At 43.9% G+C, this 18856-nt stretch overlaps 1 protein-coding gene across 1 annotated transcript in view; it reads left to right on the plus strand.

Annotated features, from left to right (window-relative positions):
* anks1b (ankyrin repeat and sterile alpha motif domain containing 1B) overlaps positions 1–18856 on the plus strand; it is a 316968-nt gene that overhangs the window by 179502 nt on the left and 118610 nt on the right. The window contains 2 exon segments of the mRNA XM_084049725.1: positions 1824–1901; positions 1904–1959. Coding sequence (XP_083905851.1) covers positions 1824–1901; positions 1904–1959 — 134 coding nt within the window.

Here is an 18856-nt window from a genome sequence, read left to right on the forward strand (position 1 = left end):
GGTCGGGAGGGGTAGCTCTTCTCCCGTGACGCTCCAGAACAATCTACCCAAGCATGACAAGATTCTGAGCTCACAACCCCCCCCCACCCCCAAATCTGGTGCCTGAACACACACATTCATTACATGGACAATGTTACAGTAATAAACATATCAATTCTTCATAGGGCAGAACCTAAAGATAACACAGATATTAAAAGAACATCATAATACACACGAACCCGCAATCCAATCATGAGTACTGTAGTATTTCTGATTCTGATACTTTATTCCTAATATATATGTATGCATCTTGCATTTATGCATATTGCATTGCTTGGCCCTCGTATTGCTGCTTGCAGCTATAGAGCACCGACGTCTAACGTCACTGCCACTAGAGGGCGCTGTTCCAAGGGTTCGTGGCTTTATTTTTTGTGTTGAAATCCCCATTTGGGAATCTTAGATCACATCATATAAGAACTGTGTTCCAAACATAAACACACCACCCTGGCGTTTTTGTCAGGGGGTGGCTCTGCATCGTTTATGATATTCATTCATATTTGATACAGCCTGTTTCTGGCGAAAATGGAATTAATTCTGCCTTAAAAGTGGTGGTGTGGTTATTTTTATAACACAGTTCTTATATGAAGCGATCTAAGATTCCCCAATGAGGATATCAATACAAAAAGTAAAGCCATGAACCTGCGGAAAGCGCCCTCTACTGGCAGTGACGTAAGGACTTCGGTGCTCTATATCTATTATTATCATTATTATCATTATTTCATTTTTCATTGTTTATTCCTGGCTGCATCTCTTTTTCTGTATCTGTCCTGTGTTTCATAACTGTGGTACTGCCATGACAACTGAAATTTGTTGAAGGTCTTCCTATCGAGAGATAATCTGACAAATTCCATCGGTTATCTACGTAATTATTGCCTTAGGAATGCGACAAAAACAAAAAAATCTCCATGAATTCAAGGCTTCATGGTGTAATTGATAGAACTACCACCATGTTCCATGTTTACTATTACATCTCAACACTCTGATATATGTTAGTAGGAGTCAAAACCCTTTGACACATCTGTTCAGCTATTGTGCTTATTATCCTCTAAATAGCTTAGCATAGCCTAACCACGTTAGCTATCATCAGCCAGTTAACAGTAGCTAAAGATAATGGGTCGTGGAGAAAGAAGCTCACAAGACAATATTTCCCAGTATTGTTTTTATTTTATTTTTCTCACGATAATAAGTGCTGTACATTACTGTAGAGCTAGTGTAGCTAAGTTAAGAACAGCAACAAGGCTTTTTTTCTTTAATTTTGGTATCCAGGAAACCAAACAGAAGGTCATATGGGTATTGGAACATTCACTGTTGTTACTGCTGTCAATTTGAAACCATCCGCATCTTTTGGAGAGAAGCTTTTTGTACACTTTTTTGTCCCACTTGAAAATCTTGAAAGCGTTCGCAGCCCACCCATCTGACCACTTAACACAGCAGCCGTTCCGCTGCCGTGTTAACTCGTCAGATGGGTGGGCCACATGTATTTTAATGATCAATCAATTGATTGTGTTCTGGCTCGAATTGATGGATCCAACGCAGTATACTTTACGTTATTCTTTATTGGTATCGCATATTAAAAAAACATTTTCAAGTTTTTAATGAAAAAATACCATGAAATTGTTTTTTACATTATTTTCTAAATAATAAATCCACAGGTTGGAAAACGGATATATATTTCAAATTGTAAAAATAAATCTCTGTTTCCCTCTCTCTCTCTCTCTCTCTCTCTCTCTCTCTCTCTCTCTCTCTCTCTTTTTCCCTCCTCTCTCTCTTTCTCTCTCTCCAAGGCCATTCGCCCCATGTGACCGTGAGTGAGGGGGAGCTTGGTAACCATGGGAACAGCTCTACGGGCCCCACTCCAGACTGTTCCCCCCCTCCCCCGACACAGCCCTGAAGAGCATAGAGAGAGTCATACGCCCACAGGTGAGATGCCCACGCACGCACACACACACACACACACACACACACACACGCACACGCACACGCACACGCACACACAGACACTCACACACTCACACCCATTGATGTATTATTGAAGGTCATAGAGTTTCCACCCGCAGGTGGATTCATCAACTTCAACCCACACATACAGTAAACATCTCTCTCAATGTCTCTCTATCTCTTTCCTTCTCTCTCTCTCTCTCTCTCTCTCTCTCTCTCTCTCTCTCTCTCTCTCTCTCTCTCTCTTTGTCTCTCTCTCTCCGTTATGTATAAACGGGAGACCAAAAAAACAACGACTCTAGTATTTTAGATGCACTTTGTGTCTTCATTAGTGACGACAAACCAACATGGAGAAAAGCGGCAGAATAGAAACAACATAACAAAAATTACAACCTGTTGACCAGCTCTGACTCTCTGTCCTCTACGTCCTCCCTCTCTCTAATTTCATCATGGTCTCTCTGTCTCCTTTCCTCTCCTCATGGCCTTCCCTTGTCTCCTTTCCTCAAAAACCTCTACTTAAGTGCCATCTGTCAAAGTCAAGGTTTCAAAGCTAACCTTTCTGCCATTTGTTTAGTTTTTTCCCTGTTCTGATTGTTGACACTCCTGATGATCTCTTGCTGCCCTCCCTCATCCGCACCCTACAGTATATTGATTGATTGAATACTTTATTAACAAGTTTGTTAATAAGGTTATGCTAAAAGGATAACACAACAAAACCCCGGGGTCTTGGTTCCACTGCGGTCCATATAATATATGGACCGCAGTGGAAACATTGGACGGTAAACATATTATATCTTCCCTTATCTCATGACCTCATCTCCTTTCCTTATTTCCTTTCCTCACGGCCTCTTAACCGTCCGTGACTTTTCTGTAGATGGCGCTCTCGTGCTCTGGCGTCCTCTTTCATTCAGGATTCAACATGCACGTAACCAGAGAATTCAATTTTATAGCACCTAATTAATTTCACCACAATTCATTTCATTTCAATTCATTAATTTCCCGCTGGCTGTTGTTGTGTGTGAAAACGAGTCATGCATGTGTGATAGAGGCCCTGGGTGGAAGGAGACAACCCTGATAGATAGGACGTTAAAAGGACGTTATTTGGACATTAATTTGACTTTAATATTTTTTACTAAAATGATGTTACATGGACATGAATAGGACATTAATTTGACTATAACCATATCGCTTTAAAAGCGCAAAGCGTTACTGTTGGGCTGTCCCCTGTTTTCCATTCATTTAAATTGAGAAAAATGTGTAACCCACCTGATCACCTGAAAATATCATATATAAATGCTCTGATTTACAGCTTAGTGAGACAGTTGGCTATATTTTGTAGATAACAATTGAACTCTCTAAGATCATCGGAATAGCACAATGTAAACTCTGTTTTAGGGGTGGGGTTTCCCTTTAATTGTCTGGAAAGCAAGATTGCAAATGGAAGAGACTGAAAGATCTGCTGTTGGCGATAGATGGGTGCGTAAGAGCAGAGAAGAATTATTGACCAACTGAGACACTGGGGGATCATAATGACAGATGGCTTGGATCACTGATGTGGAATAATCATATTCCCCCCAAATCAAGACAGAAGGTCCAAGATGTTGAGGGAATAGGAGAGAGTGTTAATAATCTCTCTTTCTGCCTCTGCTACCAGGCTACCAGGCTTTATTTGTATCCCTGTTAGTGGCAGGGCTCTCTAACGATGCCATTGTCTGGATGGCTCTGTCTGTCCAACACTGTGGGCCCAAACAACATCATTATCTCAAAAACGACTGGGCTGGATCTTCATGGAATTTACAGGGTGCAGGATGGCCCCCCCCTACTGATTTTGGTGACCCCATGGCCTTTCCTCTAGCGCCTTCCTCAGGCCAAAATGTATACTTGCACCAACAAGATATCTCGAAATCTAATGGGTTGATGAAACTTACGGCGCACATGCATGCTCCCCGGAGGATGAACCGAACCCTAACCATTTTTAGTGGCCCCCATTCCTCCCTCAGGTCATAATATCTACATTGCACACAATATCTACCCCGTAGCCTTTCCTCTAGGGCCTCCTTCAGTGATTATATAATACATTTAGGGCCCTATCTTGGGCGAAGCCTTACCCGTTAGCCTTACCCGCTACCCTTGAATTCCGCACAAGGCAGCTGGCGTTGTCTCTAAACGGTATCTTACGGTCGCACTACCCGCTATACATTATGCCGACCTCCAGGCGTTATTTTCGCACACGCACACGCACACACACACACACACACACACACACACACACACACACACACACACACACACACACACACACACGAATGCAAGAGTCTCCTGGCAGAGATTAAAATAACGTGCGCTGATTTAGTCCGAGGCATGAAAAGACCACAGTGGCGGTGTCATTGTCAAGTCTCCCACCAGATCCCCACCAGCGTTTGATCACAGCCGTGGACACAGCCACAGGAACAGAATAGGAGAGAGAATGGAGGGAATAAGGCTGTTCTATGGTAGGATGGATAGAGAGAGAGAGAGAGAGAGAGGAATGCGTGAGGAATGCGTGTAAGCCAACTGTTTTGTAGGGTTTATCAGTTCAGAACCAGCATTTACTGAAGTCTTGCACCCGCTGGTGCAATGTTCCCCTGTGTGTGTGTGTGTGTGTGTGTGTGTGTGTGTGTGTGTGTGTGTGTGTGTGTGTGTGTGTGTGTGTGTGTGTGTGTGTGTGTGTGTGTGTGTGTGTGTGTGTGTGTGTGTGTGTGTGTGTGTGTGTGTGTGTGTGTGTGTGTGTGTGTGTGTGCGCCCACACGCTTGTATCACTATACTGTAGTTGTGAGCACTGTTTCCCAAACAGTGGGTCGGGACCCATCTTTGGGTCACGGACACATTTTTATGGAAGTTTAAACCAAAAAATCACAACTTTAATGAAATTAATTCAATCAGTTAAAAACAATTCAAACATTTTTCAAAAGTATTCCATAAATAAAAATGTAAAAATCTAATTTCCGTAAATAAAAAAAGTTTAAGAAGTACTGAAAATAGCTGATCTACAAGCTCGCAACACGTTGTGAGCTTGTAGATCTGCTATTTTCATTAGTTTGGGTCCCTGGCAAACGTCTAATTTCTCTTTTGGGTCTTGAGCTAAAACGTTTGGAAACCGCTGCTTGTGAGGACCAAATGTACTTGCAAGTAGAGGTATAGTCATATACAATTGTGTGTGTGTGTGTGTGTGTGTGTGTGTGTGTGTGTGTGTGTGTGTGTGTGTGTGCGCTATCAGGAAATTCCAAGTAATGCCTGGGAGAAATTCCTGGTCATATCGAGCACATGACGGAACTCATGTTCAGGTTGGCGAAGGCAAAGCTGGTATCACATGGTTACGGGAGACACACACACACACACACACACACACACACACACACACACATGCTCGCATGCACGTGCGAACACACACACAAACAGAGCACACACACTCACAGACAGACGAGAAGCATACATAAGTACATGCACACTAACAAATTCACTTTGCCATTTAAAGCTCATTAATCTGCAAGTATTCATGAATCACTAAGCTGCTGAAGCCGATTCTGTATGGTGCGACTCTCTAACACACACACACACACACACACACACACACACACACACACACACACACACACACACACACACACACACACACACACACACACACACACACACACAATCCTGATAATCTCTGTGACAAAGATGTTCTGTTGAGCTTATCTTGTGTTTTTTGAGCTTATCTCCAATGTTTTTTCTTCAGCGTTTGCATGTGTTTGCATTTGTGTATATTTACACAAGTGTACACCCGCACGTGCACGCACGCACGCACGCACGCACGCACGCACGCACGCACGCACACACACACACACTTAATCAATAAACAGTGATTATCCTTGTTTTTTCTGGCTGCAGAGAGAATAGAGAGAGAGAGAGAGAGATTTGGGAAAAAGGAGCAGGAACAATACCAATTTGCTTTTCTATTACCATGGTCAGTTTGTTCTGCTACCCCCTTAATACATGAACCCTAGTGGCCCTATGCTGGGGCAGTGGTAAAGCAACTAAGTACATGTACTCAAGTACTGTACTTGCACAATTCTGAGGTATATATTTTGCTTTACTGGAGTATTTCCAATTTTCTATACTTTTACTTCTACTCTACTTACTACACTACATCTCATACTCCACTATACGTATCTGAAAACTTTATTTGCTAGTTCATTTGTAGATTTTGATTATTATTACAAAACCATTTCAGATATATATACGTTGGCAATTTGAAAATAGCTACTACAAGCTCACAACGCGTTGTGAGCTTGTAGATCTGCTATTTTCAAAAGATTTTTTATACATTTTATACATTTGAAAACTTGTGAAATGGGACCTTCTGCATAATGAGTACTTTTACTTTTGGTACTTTAAGTACATGTTGATGCCAATACTTTGGTACTTTTACTCAAGTCAATTTTGAATACCGAACTTGTACTTGTAACAGACTATTTCTATAATAGGGTATTAATACTAAAGAAAATGAGTACTTCTTCCATCACTGTGCCGGGGCCACACCTAATCAAAGGGCCCTTCAAAATATCACACAGTATTTTATCAGGTATTATCAGTATTTAATCCGAGTTGAAGACACAACAACAATATTGAGAAGAAGTATGATTAATTACATTTTATTTTGTGGAAAGAATTAGGCAATTTGTAACCTGATAGAAGGGCAACATCAAGGTTACAGGTAGCCTACCAAATCCTAGTCCTATAAAGAGGCTATATCACTATACAACACAAATTTAACGCTGGGTTCTCATACATAATACAACACAATGTAAATACAATAACACATTTCCGCCGGTTGGCAACTTCCCTCTGATATACACTACTATGCATGCATCCTTTTCAGCACCATGGACAGTGAAAGAGGTCAGAGTTGAGAGAATAAAAAAAAGATGCCTGTTTCAGTTGAATTGGGTGAAACCCAGTAAAGGCCACCTATGCTTATTCAATAAAGTCAACCAACTAGCTTTATGTGCAGATAACAGCATCAGGCAGTTGTTTAACCTTAGCTTACCTTTATTCAGTACAACTGTAATCGCCTGGTTTTTGAACTGAGTCTCCTAAACAGCCTTTCCGTCAATTCATCGTGAAAAGTCAATGAAATCAGCTGGATGTTCCATGCTGGATGTTTCAATGCAACCAACACTGTTGGCATAGCAGTCCCACAAGGACGGGAGAAGAACATTTTAACTTGGTTTCCACAGCAAAGTCAGAGTCTGACGTCATCTCACGATGACACCGAATCAGAAGCCCGGCAATATTTAGAAAAGTCTAAAACAAAATATCATTGAATGTTGTCAGTCCTAAAATAATATCATACACATGATAATATTAATAATAATATCAACAAATGTATAGGCCACTATGTTCAGTAGCTCTCTCTCTCTACCCCGCAGGTGAAAGACTTTGTAATTTCCATTACCTCCGCTTCTCCCGATCTTTTTACATTTCCCCCCACCTAGAACATCAGGTCTATCTTACTTGACTCATTCTTCTCATTTCTCGCTTGTCATTTCATCCTTCACCCTGGATGTGTGTGTGTGTGTGTGTGTGTGTGTGTGTGTGTGTGTGTGTGTGTGTGTGTGTGTGTGTGTGTGTGTGTGTGTGTGTGTGTGTGTGTGTGTGTGTGTGTGTGTGTGTGTGTGAGATTGAGAGTGAACACTATATATGGTAATGTTGTTGTTATTGTGAGTCACACTGGATGTTTGCTAGCGTGAAAAGCTCATGGTAGAGTGACTTCCTGTGAACGCTGCAGGAGGAGAATGAGAGTCAGTTTAATCATTGAGAGATGTAGAGACTTCCTCCTACATCACAGACATGTCTGTCCAGGTGGTATTAGTGCTAATTAACAAGTGTGTTGTGACACATCAGAGAAGCCCCATCTCACACACACACGCACGCACGCACGCACGCACGCACGCATACACATACATACTCAACATGCAAACAAACTCAAATATGGCAGCATGGTTTAGATGATGCATACTTTGGAGAATAACAGACAGAGAGAGAGAGAGAGAGAGAGAGAGAGAAGAAGAATACAAAACCAAAACCTTACCATCAGAGAGGTGGACAATTGAGTGGGAAAACTGCTGCAGTTGAACATGTGCGTGCGTGTGTTACAAGGAGTAGGACGTGAAGGCGGACACGATTAAAGTTAAATAAAGACTAAATAAACTTTGTTGAAGTGAATCTAAGCACTAAGCCCTCGTCTAGCACCTCCTGTCATTACTGAACCAGCAGCACTCAGTATAACACACTGGGAAGCTATGTACTGGAGGGCCATTACCGTCATTATGGCCAGAAAATATCTCCAAAATGGGAACATCACCATTTGTTTAAGGCAAGCTCACGTGTTCTGTCCTCACAAAACGTTGTCCCCATAAACGTATGTTCAGCTAGACAGACAGCTAAACACTCTCCTAATGAAGCTCCAAAGAACAGGCAGTAGTGTTGATTTTAGTAGCTTTACTGGAGTAAGTGTGAAACTGCAGAATGACAAAATGACAGGAACACACAAATGAGAATGATTGATATACAGCATTATACAAATGAAAATGATACTATGCATGTTGCATCACTACACAATAACAGGCAAGCATAGTATATGGCCTACATAACATTTCACCAAAACAAACATAAGAGGCCTAAATGGCTTTTATAAACAAAATGAATGTAAGTCTACAACTTCACATACAGACAATAAGAGTGTCTACATGTCAGCAGTACAATCTGTTTTAAATGTACTAAACAATGAAAACACAAAGAAACCATAACCTAAATTAGCATACTCAGTAAGCATGGCCAGTTAACAATTAGTATAGTTAACATGGGTAGTTAGCAAATAGCATGACCAACAAACATTCCATACAAGTAATGAAGTGTCCAGTATGAAGCTAACACACAGATGCACACTTCTATGCTAATAAACAAAGCAACTTACAGATGATGCCATGTGTAAACTATGAAGGGAGAAGATATCATATGAAGGTAGCCATGAAGGCAGCCAACAGTAACATGCAGCTGCCTCTGGCAAGTCTTTGGTAGAAAATGAGTAACACTTCCTGATTGTGAAGCTATCAAAATAAAACACAAGCACTTCCTGACTGAGGGACTATCAAAATAAAATACATGAGTGCAAATAAAGGAAAATACACAGAACAACCAGCAGAGGGTGTCAAAGGTAATACAAACACTGTCTGGTTACATCACACTCCCCACCTGGCATCTTTAGCATGTCAGACTTTCTATCAAATTACTGGACTGAGTCCTTTTGTACCAGCAGGATAACTTCAGAGATTGGCCGTAAGAACAGCTTTGGTTCTGAGTCTTTAATTATTCTCACTTCAACCTTTCTGACCTTTCCATCGTCACTAGGGAATGTTCTTGTGATAACTCCTGTAGGCCAATCATGTCTTTTGACTAGGTTGTCTTTCAGCAGGACAACATCTCCATTCATTATATTTGGTCTTTCCGTTCTCCATTTCTGTCGACCCTGAAGGCTACTGAGGTACTCCCTCCTCCATCTTTCCCAGAATGTGTTGGCTAAACTTTGAACTTGTCTCCACTGTCGTCTGAAGAGGTCACTATCGTCAAAGTTGCCAGGGGGAATGGAAACTGTGCCGACTTTCTGCGTTAAGAGCATAGCAGGGGTGAGAATAAGAGGCTCATCGGGATCCGTAGGTACAGAGGTAAGAGGTCTGGAGTTGACTATAGCAGTAACCTCTGCCATGAAGGTTGTCAAGACCTCATGTGTGAGTTTTGTAGGCCCTAGCTTGAGGAACATAGCATCAAGGATTCTGCGTGATATGCCAATCATTCTCTCCCAGCTGCCGCCCATGTGCGAGGAATGTGGGGGATTGAATAGCCACACACAACCCTGATCAGTGAGGTAGTTAGCCACTTCCTTGTTGTTGCATCCCCTTGCATCGATCTGAAGCTCTCTGCAGGCTCCTATAAAATTTGTTCCGCAGTCGGACCTCAGGTGTTTGACAGGTCCCCGAATAGCGAAAAAGCGCCTGAGACCGTTAATGAAACTGGATGAATCCATTGTTTCAATAACCTCGATGTGAATGGCGCGTGTACTCATGCACGTGAAGATGATAGCCCAGCGTTTACTGTTTGCCAGGCCTCCACGTGTTCTTCTTGAGGTGACACACCATGGCCCGAACACATCTAATCCTACAAAGGTGAATGGAGGATCAGTGCTCAATCGATCAGCAGGCAGGTCAGCCATCTTCTGCTCTTCCTGTTTGCCACGCAGCCTTCTACAGATCACACAATTGTAGACCAAGCTGCTGACAGACCGCTTGCCTCCCACAACCCAAAAACCGGCAGCTCGCAAAGCTCCTTCTGTCAAATGCCGTCCTTGATGGCAGACTTGCTCATGGTAGTGTCTGATGAGTAGGGAGGTGACATGGTGTTTGCCAGGAATGATGACTGGCTGACTTTCATCCGGAGTGAGCTGTGCCTTCTTTAGCCGTCCCCCGACGCGTAGAAGACCTTCAGAATCAATGAATGGACAGAGCTTGCTGAGGGGCCACTGTTTTGACACAGGCTCTCCCTTTGTGATGCATTGAATTTCCTGAGAATAGATCTGTCTTTGGACAGCAAGAATGATTCTGACCTTTGCATGATCTAGCTGTTCTGTACCGAGAGACTGCTTGCAGATGTGCCAACCATGACAAGGGCCTTCTTTTGCTGCTTGCGTAAAGGAATGAGCAACGTGCAAGAGTCGGGCAACAGCTCTGGAGAGTGACTTCCAACTTGAAAAACGCTCAAAGCGTTCAGTGTCAAGATGATGAGACACATGTGTGACACACGTTACTACCTCTGGACGTAACTCCACATCCAATCCGGGTTCAACTAGATTGAATAATCCCTGTTGCAAGTGACACTGATGCTTGTCCACGAGGAAGGGTGGTCCAGTTAACCATGAGGAGAGTTCAAGCTGTTTGGCTGGGAGGGCTCTAGTTGCGTGGTCAGCTGGATTTACATCAGTGGGTACATAGTTCCATTGGCTTTTGTTGGTTGAACGTCTGATTCGTTGTACCCTGTTATGGACGTAAACGTAAAAACGTCTAGAGTCGTTGAATATATAGCCAAGTACCACCTTGCTATCAGAAAAAAACCTGATGTCATCATGCACCACATCCAACTCAGCAGATATGACCTCAGCCACTTCCACTGCTAGAACAGCTGCACATAGTTCAAGCCTTGGAATGGTGATGTCAGGCTTGGGAGCTAACTTTGACTTGCCAAACAGGAATCCAACTTCACTATGTCCTGCGGTATCTGTGACTTTCATGTAGGCAACAGCAGCAATAGCTTTAGTTGATGCATCACAAAAGATGCAGATCTCTTTTCTCTGGGCTGCGGAGAGTGGGATAGACGTGTACATTCTGGGGATCTTCAACCCCTTAAGATCTTGAAGAGAGGTGCACCACCTCTGCCACTCCTCGAGCTTCTCCTGTGGGAGTGGTGCATCCCATTCACAAGTGCCAGAGGTTAACTCTCTCATAATACAGCGGCCTTGAACGCTGACAGGGGCAGCAAACCCTAGGGGGTCAAATAAGCTGTTGACTGTGGATAACACTCCACGTCGAGTAAAGGGCTTTTCCATATCAGCAACTCGAAAGGTCAGTGTATCTGTGGCAAGGTCCCATCCAAGACCGAGGCTGCGCTGCATAGGTTGAAGGTCCTGACCGACATCTAGGTCTTGTAGGTTTGTGGCCAGGTCTTCAGCTGGGAAAGCTCTCATAACCACAACACTGTTGGATACAATCTTATGCAGCCTCAGATTGGATTGGGCCAACATGTCTTGTGCTCCTTTCAGCACCTTGATAGCTTCCTCTGTGTTGGGGAAAGACTTCAGGCCATCGTCAACGTAGAAATTACGGTGTACGAAGTTCCTCACTTCAGGTCCAAACTCCTGTTCCCCTTCTGTGGCTGTCTTCTTCAGCCCGTAAATGGCCACGGCTGGTGAGGGACAATTGCCAAACACATGAACTTTCATGCGGTACTCCAAAACTTCGTCATCGAGTTCGTGGTTGCGAAACCAAAAGAACCGCAGGTAGTCCCGATGGTCTTCTCTCACTAGGAAGCTGTGAAACATCTGCTGGATGTCTGTCATTACAGCTACTGGCTCTGTCCTAAAACGCATGAGGACCCCGAGTAAGGTGTTGTTGAGGTCAGGTCCCTGTAGCAGCACATCATTCAATGCTATGCCTTTGAACTGTGCGCTTGAGTCAAAGACAATTCTTATTTTGCCCGGTTTCTGGGGGTGGTAAACACCAAAGCTTGGTAGGTACCAATATTCTTTGCCAGTCTCTGGTGGAGGTGCTGGTTCAGCATGTTCATTTCTGAAGATGCCCTCCATGAAATCCACAAAGTCGTGTTTCATCTCCTGTTTCTTATTCAGGGTGCGACGAAGTGACTTCAGTCGGCTGAGAGCTTGCTCCCTGTTATTTGGTAACCGCGATCTCGGAGTACGAAATGGAAGAGGAGCCACCCAGCTGTTGGAATCATCTTTCATGGTCTCTTTATCCATGATTTGAAGAAAGATTTCATCTTCCATAGAAGGCGCTAGCTTGTCATCATCCTCAGTGTGGCTGAAAACCAACTTGCCTAAACCCGGTTGGGCAGAAGACAAGGTGTTAGGAGGATTGTACCGATCATTCACTATCTTCCCTTTGACAAGGATTCTGCTGTCACAGGGCGTGAAGTAACTGGGCCGACCGTTCTCCAGGACATTGGTCTTGAATGTATTGACAGTGGGGCGGTGGGCCCCGCCAAGGCAGACGTCACCTACTATGACCCAGCCTAGGTCCAACTGTTGGGCGTAGGGTGCACTGTGATGACCATTGCGCTGGCTGCGCACTTTGTGTACACGAATGATGTCTCTTCCCAATAACAGAAGGATCTCAGCCGAAAAGTCAAGAGGAGGAATCTTGTCAGCAATTGGCCTGAGATGGACGTGACTACGTGCAGCCTCTGGTGATGGAATCTCAGCCCTGTTATTGGGGATTAGGTTGCACTCAATAAGGGTTGGTAATGGTAGGTGAAGTTTGCCATCCACTGACTCCACCATGAATCCAGTGGCCCTCCTTCCAGCAGTGTCTGTAGTTCCTGAACAAGTTTTTAGGGTGTAGGGAGAAGTGTCACTCTGGATGTCAAACATGTCAAAGAATGCAGTTCTAGCTAAGGACATATTGCTTTGATCATCTAGCATCACATACATCCTAATTTTCTGCTCAGGGTGCCCTTTCGGATAGACATTGACCAAACAGATTTTCGAGCAGGATTTGCCTTGAAGACCCTCACCACAGACTTCTGTGCATGATGTTGCTACACCGGGAATGTGTTCAGTTGGCTCCCCACCATCTTCTGTAGTGGGCACATCGGAAGTCTCAGCCCAAGGCGCTGGTCCTGTATGGAGTGCTGAAATGTGTCTATCACTATCACATTCTGAGCAACGGATGACAGCTTTACACCCCTTAGCCTGGTGTGTTGTTGAAGCGCAACATTTAAAACATATGTAGTTTTCTTTCAGGAATTGCATTCGGTCTGAAAGTGTCTTTTCTCGAAAACCTCGACACTTCTTGAGCGAATGTGGTTTCTTGTGGAGAGGACACTGTCTATCTGGATTTGAGTCCGAGGGGGAGGATCCATCTACTTCAGTTTTGCTAACTGATATTGGTTGTTTGATTTTCCATTGTTTGGATGGCCCATCCCCTTTGAAAGCAGCTGAACTGGAGGTAGGGAGAGCAAAGCTGGGATCGTTCCTAATCTCTGCATACTGGTACACAAAGTTTACAAAGAATAGAAAAGGGGGGTATGGGACACCATGCTCCCTCTTATAGCGTGACCCCTGAGTCATCCACCGTTCTTGCATGTTTTGGGGCAATTTCTCCACAATAGGGTTTATACCCTTTGCTGTGTCGAGGAAGCTGAGTCCTGGCAAGTAACCCTCCTGCTTTGCGGCGTCAATTTCTAGGAGTAGATCTCCAAGTTCTTGAAGCTTCTGGTGATCTTTGTATGAAAGCTTTGGGAAGTGGTCAAGTCTATCGAAGAGAGAGGCTTCAATTGCCTCTGGAGAGCCATAGTACCTGTCTAGCCTCTGCCAGACCATGTCCAAACCCCTAAATGGATTATTAATATGAACTGCTCTTATCCTCTTGGCATGGTGCAGTGACTCCCCACAAAGCCACTTGATGAGCAGGTCAAATTCCTCGCTAGGCTTGAGGTTTAGCCCTTCTACAGCATTAGAAAAGCTAGATTTCCAGGACAGATAACTAGCAGGTTGGTTATCAAATTCCTTCAGTCCCGCTGTGACAAGATCTCTACGAGCCAGATATATAGCTAACTCTGATACATCTGAGGCCTCTGATCGTGAGTGGCGTTGACGCTGGTTTGCTGAGTCTCTGTTGTGGAGGTCGGGGCTAGCTATATGTGCATGAATGGGTGCAGTATTTTTGCAATTGTGACTGTCATGTTGGCCAACGACATTTGCATGGTGTCTTTGTTCTGGTGTGTAAACAGCCTCTGTTTTTCCATTAAAATGAACTGATGTCTCATGTGCATGAATGGGCGCAGTACCTGAGAGAGTTCTCCTCCGATGGGTTTCCTGCAGAGCTTTAGCAGGCAAAGCCGTGGAAACTGACTGCTGCAAATGGTGACTGTCATGTTGGCCAACGACATTTGCATGGTGTTTTTGTTCTGGTGTGTAAACAGCCTCTGTTTTTCCATTAAAATGGACTGATGCCTCATTTTTACGGGAGGCAAAATGTGCTTGGATGTACTCGCCAGTACGCTGCATTGACTGCTTTTGTGATACAGGGCGACTGACTTTACTCATAAGGTCACAATTCTCTAAATCTGCAGCTGCTTCCAGCACGTTAGCTTCCTGTGAGGCTGCCTCGGCTTCACACTCTTCCTTGAGTAGGTTCAACGAAGCCTCTATGCGTGCCTTCTCCACTTGCAAATCTACTTGACGCTTTGCATAGTCAGCTCGTGTGCGTAAGGCTTCTGCTTTGGCACGAGCTTGAATGGCAGCTACACTGACTGCAGATCTATATGAACGTCGTGAAGATGAGGATGATGCTGCACCTGATGCTGCCCCTTCTGACCTGGCATCCTGGTCTTGAGGGACAATATTCTGATTTTTGGCCGAAGACTTATGTGAGTGTCGTGAGGCTGAAGACTTGTGTGAGCGTTGTGAGGCTGAAGACTTGTGTGTGCGTCGCGAAGATGAAGATGATGAGGCACATTCTGACCTGACTTCCAGGTTCTGAGTGTCAATATTTGGGGAGTTTGAGTTTGACATATTTGCAGGTGAATGTCTTAAGTGGATTCTTGAAGCTGGTTAAGCGTTATCTCTTCACAGGTTTGTGATGATGGTTCATCTTTTCACTGTTCTGTCCTCACAAAACGTTGTCCCCATAAACGTATGTTCAGCTAGACAGACAGCTAAACACTCTCCTAATGAAGCTCCAAAGAACAGGCAGTAGTGTTGATTTTAGTAGCTTTACTGGAGTAAGTGTGAAACTGCAGAATGACAAAATGACAGGAACACACAAATGAGAATGATTGATATACAGCATTATACAAATGAAAATGATACTATGCATGTTGCATCACTACACAATAACAGGCAAGCATAGTATATGGCCTACATAACATTTCACCAAAACAAACATAAGAGGCCTAAATGGCTTTTATAAACAAAATGAATGTAAGTCTACAACTTCACATACAGACAATAAGAGTGTCTACATGTCAGCAGTACAATCTGTTTTAAATGTACTAAACAATGAAAACACAAAGAAACCATAACCTAAATTAGCATACTCAGTAAGCATGGCCAGTTAACAATTAGTATAGTTAACATGGGTAGTTAGCAAATAGCATGACCAACAAACATTCCATACAAGTAATGAAGTGTCCAGTATGAAGCTAACACACAGATGCACACTTCTATGCTAATAAACAAAGCAACTTACAGATGATGCCATGTGTAAACTATGAAGGGAGAAGATATCATATGAAGGTAGCCATGAAGGCAGCCAACAGTAACATGCAGCTGCCTCTGGCAAGTCTTTGGTAGAAAATGAGTAACACTTCCTGATTGTGAAGCTATCAAAATAAAACACAAGCACTTCCTGACTGAGGGACTATCAAAATAAAATACATGAGTGCAAATAAAGGAAAATACACAGAACAACCAGCAGAGGGTGTCAAAGGTAATACAAACACTGTCTGGTTACATCACATCACGCTCAGGCCTCTCAGGCCTAATTAGAGCCATTAACATGTACTGTGCAACTGTACAGTCAGTACATTAAGGTTTTTGCAACGCCAGCTTTGAGATGAGAACAGAACATTGAGTTCTGTTCTGGTTTCCTTCATCAGTACTGGACCCTCGCACGCACGCGCGCGCGCACGCACGCACGCACGCACGCACGCACGCACGCACGCACGCACGCACGCACGCACGCACGCACGCACGCACGCACCAGCCCTACCTGAGCTGCTAATTATTGTAATTATTGCTACCCATAAATTACCACAGCACTTTTACGCGGTATAAAAACAACATACACATATTTGAATTCAAGTGTGCGCACACACACATGCACGCCCACACACATGCACGCACGCGCACATGCACGCACACACCCACACACGCACTCGCGCAGGCAGGCAGGCACGCACGCACGCACGCACGCACACACACATGCACGAGCAGGCACACAGGCACTCTTACATCTCACCCCGACTCAGGTGTGAAATCACGTTTAAGCAAATGAGGGTTACGTTTATTGGACAACACGTAATTAGTCACACATATTAAGTGTAAAATCATGTATTCCCCTCAGGGATGCATTTTCTCAGGTTTACAAGCTCACAATGCGTCACAAACTCACGATGTGACACGTTGTGAGCTTGTAGATCAGCTATTTTCACTATTCTACCTTTAGTTTAAATAAAATTGTAAGATTGTGTGTGTGTGTGTGTGTGTGTGTGTGTGTGTGTGTGTGTGTGTGTGTGTGTGTGTGTGTGTGTGTGTATGTGTTGCAGTCACACGCGTGTATTTTCTTTTTATACCATGTACTACTCTAGCGCTGTGTTAATTTATGGGTAGTAATAATTATAGGGCTGGTGCTATGTGTGTGTGTGGGTGTTTAGGGGTGTGTGTTTGTGTGTGTTTATACACGCCTGCTGCTGTGCATGCGTGTATGTGCGTCTGTAAGACTGTGTGCGTGCATGTGTGTATGTTCATTAATTGTCGTCTGATCAGGCATGACATGTTCATTAGCCTGCTGCCTGCTTGCATTGTTAACGCTAAGCCTCAGCCAGAGCTGTGTGTGTCTGTGTGTCTGTGTGTACTTGTATTACCAGACTTGGATAGAGTATGATTTATTTAATATAGCAGAACTTGAGAAATAGACTTTGTGAGGACAATTTCGCTGGTCTTCAAAAGAGAAATGGTTGCTTTATAGTTATACAAACGTGTGTGTGTGTGTGTGTGTGTGCGTGTGTGTGCGTGTGTGCGTGTGTGTGCGATGTCTGCATGAGCAGCTCCTAATGAGGCCTGAGAGACAATGTCTTATGGAGTGTCATGGAGGGACGCGTTGTGAAAGAGAATAGGAGAGAGGGAGGGAGAGAGAACATAGGTTGACCGATTCTATTACACTAATTAAGGATGGATTGCTTGTAAAGTACGACTTCATCTGAGAGACACACACACACACACACACACACACACACACACACACACACACACACACACACACACACACACACACACACACACACACACACACACACACACACACAGCTCTTTGAAATCCATTGTCACGTCACAGTCGTCTCATCATTTTAGGCTGATTGCTGTTTCATCTCATTTATTTCTCGCTTCCTGTTCCGCTCATTAAGCTCCAAACAAAATATATTTGAGAGAGAGAGAGAGAGAGAGAGAGAGAGAGAGAGATTTAATCTTGAACCTACTGTATAATATACAGTATATGTTTGTGGGGACCAAAACACTTTATTTAAACTGCTTAAAGTTGAGAGAATAGTCTGTCTGTCTGTCTGTATGCTTTTCTTTTTTACTGTATCTATTTAGCCTTACATTACCCTTCAGTCAGTTCTCTGTAGGGTTCATGCATCAGCGATCCAAGCCATCTGTCATTATGGTTCCCTCTGCTTTCATCCATTTGCCCTTGAAATATATCAGAGTCTCGATCATGTTTCTCTGCTCTTCCCCAATTGCCTTTGGTATTTGGTAGCTTAAGCGTGAAGCCTGAATTATACCCCGTCCATTCCGAGGTGCCTTGTTAGGCAGATGCACATTTACCAGTTTTATTACTTCATCGCTTAATCCCTATATTGACTATACTTCCCCTGGTGTTATGGGTGTGGTCATCTACAAATGGAAGATACTTCCCCAAGTGATTAGTAGCATAGTTGTGATTAATTATGTGAACCATGCTCAATTTACGTTGTCGCCTCACAACTAGAAGGGCTCGATTCCTGCCGGGGACGCAGTGGGTGCTGGGGGCGTGTCCTCTCCTCCGCGTCATCAGTGCCCATACCCTAGTTGGGGTTGGCGAAAGTGCCTTTCTGTGTGGAGTTTGCATGTTCTCCCCGTGTCCCCTAAAAAACATGCAGTAATCCTGGTCTCTATACTGCCTCCCTCTGGTCAGCTGGGGCGCCTGATGGAGGGGAAAGGAACTGGTTTGAATAACGTGTTCCTTCCACGTGCTACGTCCTACCGGGGAAACTCCCCCCTGTCAGGTGATAAGAAGCGGCTTGCTAGCTC

Source organism: Gymnoscopelus microlampas, assembly GCF_963454915.1.
Source record: "Gymnoscopelus microlampas genome assembly, chromosome: 23".
Classification (NCBI taxonomy): Eukaryota; Metazoa; Chordata; class Actinopteri; order Myctophiformes; family Myctophidae; genus Gymnoscopelus; species Gymnoscopelus microlampas.